Here is a 2,500-nt window from a genome sequence, read left to right as displayed (position 1 = left end):
AGAGGAGGATGGAGGGAGAGAGGAGGAGGGAGAGAGAAGAGGATGGGAGGGAGAGGAGGATGGGAGGGAGAGAGAAGAAGGGAGGGTGGTTGGTGGGGCAAGAAGGAGAGAGAGAGAGAAGGTGGCCCTCTGAGTGGGAGGGAATTCAGCAGCAATAGAGGGAGGCTTCCAGAGGAGAGACGGGATGTGTTAGCCGTCCATGTTGCCTCCCTGGACCGGGCCGTTGAAGGTGGATCAGATAGAACAGGTCACAAAACAGGTCATCTGGAACACGCTGAACGAAAAGGTGCAGCTCACTAACTCTGACTACCTCTTTAGTCTCACCAGACCTACACTCTCTCTCTCCCTCTCACCACCACCCTCTCTCACCATCCCCCCCTCTCTCTCCCCCCCCCCCTCTCCCTCTCACCACCACCCTCTCTTACCCCCCCTCCTCTCACCATCCCCCCCTCTCTCTCACCCCCCCTCTCTCCATCTCACCACCCCCCTCTCTATCTCTCTCCCTCTCACCACCCCCCTCTCTCACCACCCCCTCTCTCCCTCTCACCACCTCTCTCTCTCTCACCACCCCTTCTCTCTCCCTCTCACCCCCCCCCCTCTCACCTCCCCCTCTCTCTATCTCTCACACACACACTCTCTCTCTCCCCCCTCCCACCACCCTTCCTCCCTCTCTCACCACCCCCCTCCCTCACCATCCCCCTCCTCTCTCACCACACCCCCTATCTCCCTCTCACCACCCCCTTTATCTCTCTCTCCCCCCCTCCCTCACCCTTCCTCCCTCTCTCACCATCCCCCTTCTATCTCTCTCTCACCCCCCTCCCATCATCCTTCCTCCCTCTCTCACCATCCCCCCTCTATCTCTCTCTCTCCCCCCCTCCCACCACCCTTCCTCCCTCTCTCCCCTCCCCCTTCTATCTCTCTCCCCCCCCTCCACCACCCTTCCTCCCTCTCTCTCCATCCCCCTTCTATCTCTCTCCCCCCCTCCCACCACCCTTCCTCCCTTCCCTCCACCACCCTCCCCTCCATCCCCCCCTCTCTCTCCCCACACCCCCTATCTCCCTCTCCACCACCTCTCTCTCTCTCACCACCCCCTTCTATCTCTCTCTCTCCCCCCCCTCCCACACCCTTCCTCCCTCTCTCCCCATCCCCCTTCTATCTCTCTCCCCCCCTCCCACCACCCTTCTCCCTCTCTCCCCATCCCCCTTCATCTCTCTCCCCCCCTCCCACCACCCTTCCTCCCTCTCTCCCCATCTATCTCTCTCCCCCCCTCCCACCACCTTTCCTCCTCTCTCCCCACCCCCCCTCCTCCTCTCTCTCCCCCCGTCCTCCCTCTGGGTACCTTGCCCTTGTCGAAGAAGTTGATGATCTCCTGGTAGAGCTGATCCTTGAGTTGTCCTTGAGTCGAGGCCTGGTAGCCGTCTCTCTGGGTGAGGTGAGCTGCACACGGCTCCTCAGACCACTGCAGAGACACAGATCATGTTACCTCTATAGAACAGACCCTGTAGACACAGATCATGTTACCTCTATACTACTATAGAACAGACCCTGTAGACACAGATCATGTTACCTCTATACTACTATAGAACAGACCCTGTAGACACAGATCATGTTACCTCTATACTACTATAGAACAGACCCGTAGACACGATCATGTTACCTCTATACTACTATAGAACGACCCTGTAGACACAGATCATGTTACCTCTATACTACTATAGAACAGACCCTGTAGACACAGATCTGTTACCTCTATACACTATAGAACAGACCCTGTAGACACAGATCATGTTACCTCTATACTACTATAGACAGACCCTGTAGACACAGATCATGTTACCTCATATACTATATAGAACAGACCCTGTAGACACAGATCATGTTACCTCTATACTACTATAGAACAGACCCTGTAGACACAGATCATTTTACCTATACTACTATAGAACAGACCCTGTAGACCACAGATCTGTTACCTCTATACTACTATAGAACAGACCCTGTAGACACAGATCATTTACCTCTATACTCTATAGAACAGACCCTGTAGACACAGATCATGTAACCTCTATAGAACAGACTCTGTAGACACAGATCATGGTACCTCTATACTACTATAGAACAGACCCTGTAGACACAGATCATGTTACCTCTATACTACTATAGAACAGACACTGTAGACACAGATCATGTTACCTCTATACTACTATAGAACAGACCCTGTAGACACAGATCATGGTACCTCTATACTACTATAGAAACAGACCCTGTAGACACAGATCATGTTACCTCTATACTACTATAGAACAGACCCTGTAGACACAGATCATGTTACCTCTATACTACTATAGAACAGACCCTGTAGACACAGATCATGTTACCTCTATACTACTATAGAACAGACCCTGTAGACACAGATCATGTTACCTCTATAGAACAGACCCTGTAGACACAGATCATGTTACCTCTATACTACTATAGAACAGACCCTGTAGACACAGAT

General features: G+C 52.4%; 1 protein-coding gene across 1 annotated transcript in view; it reads right to left on the bottom strand.

The window, feature by feature from the left end:
- The window catches only part of LOC120046022 (dedicator of cytokinesis protein 1-like), a 99,825-nt gene that overhangs the window by 54,028 nt on the left and 43,297 nt on the right, over positions 1-2,500 (bottom strand). Inside the window, exon 9 of the mRNA XM_038990935.1 lies at positions 1,340-1,459. Within this exon, the coding sequence (XP_038846863.1) occupies positions 1,340-1,459 (120 nt within the window). The remainder of the gene's footprint in view (positions 1-1,339; positions 1,460-2,500) is intronic.

The sequence above is a fragment of the Salvelinus namaycush genome, chromosome 4, assembly GCF_016432855.1.
Source record: "Salvelinus namaycush isolate Seneca chromosome 4, SaNama_1.0, whole genome shotgun sequence".
Taxonomy (NCBI): Eukaryota; Metazoa; Chordata; class Actinopteri; order Salmoniformes; family Salmonidae; genus Salvelinus; species Salvelinus namaycush.
Note: the sequence above shows the minus strand (reverse complement) of the source record. Positions and strands in the feature narration are given on the sequence as shown.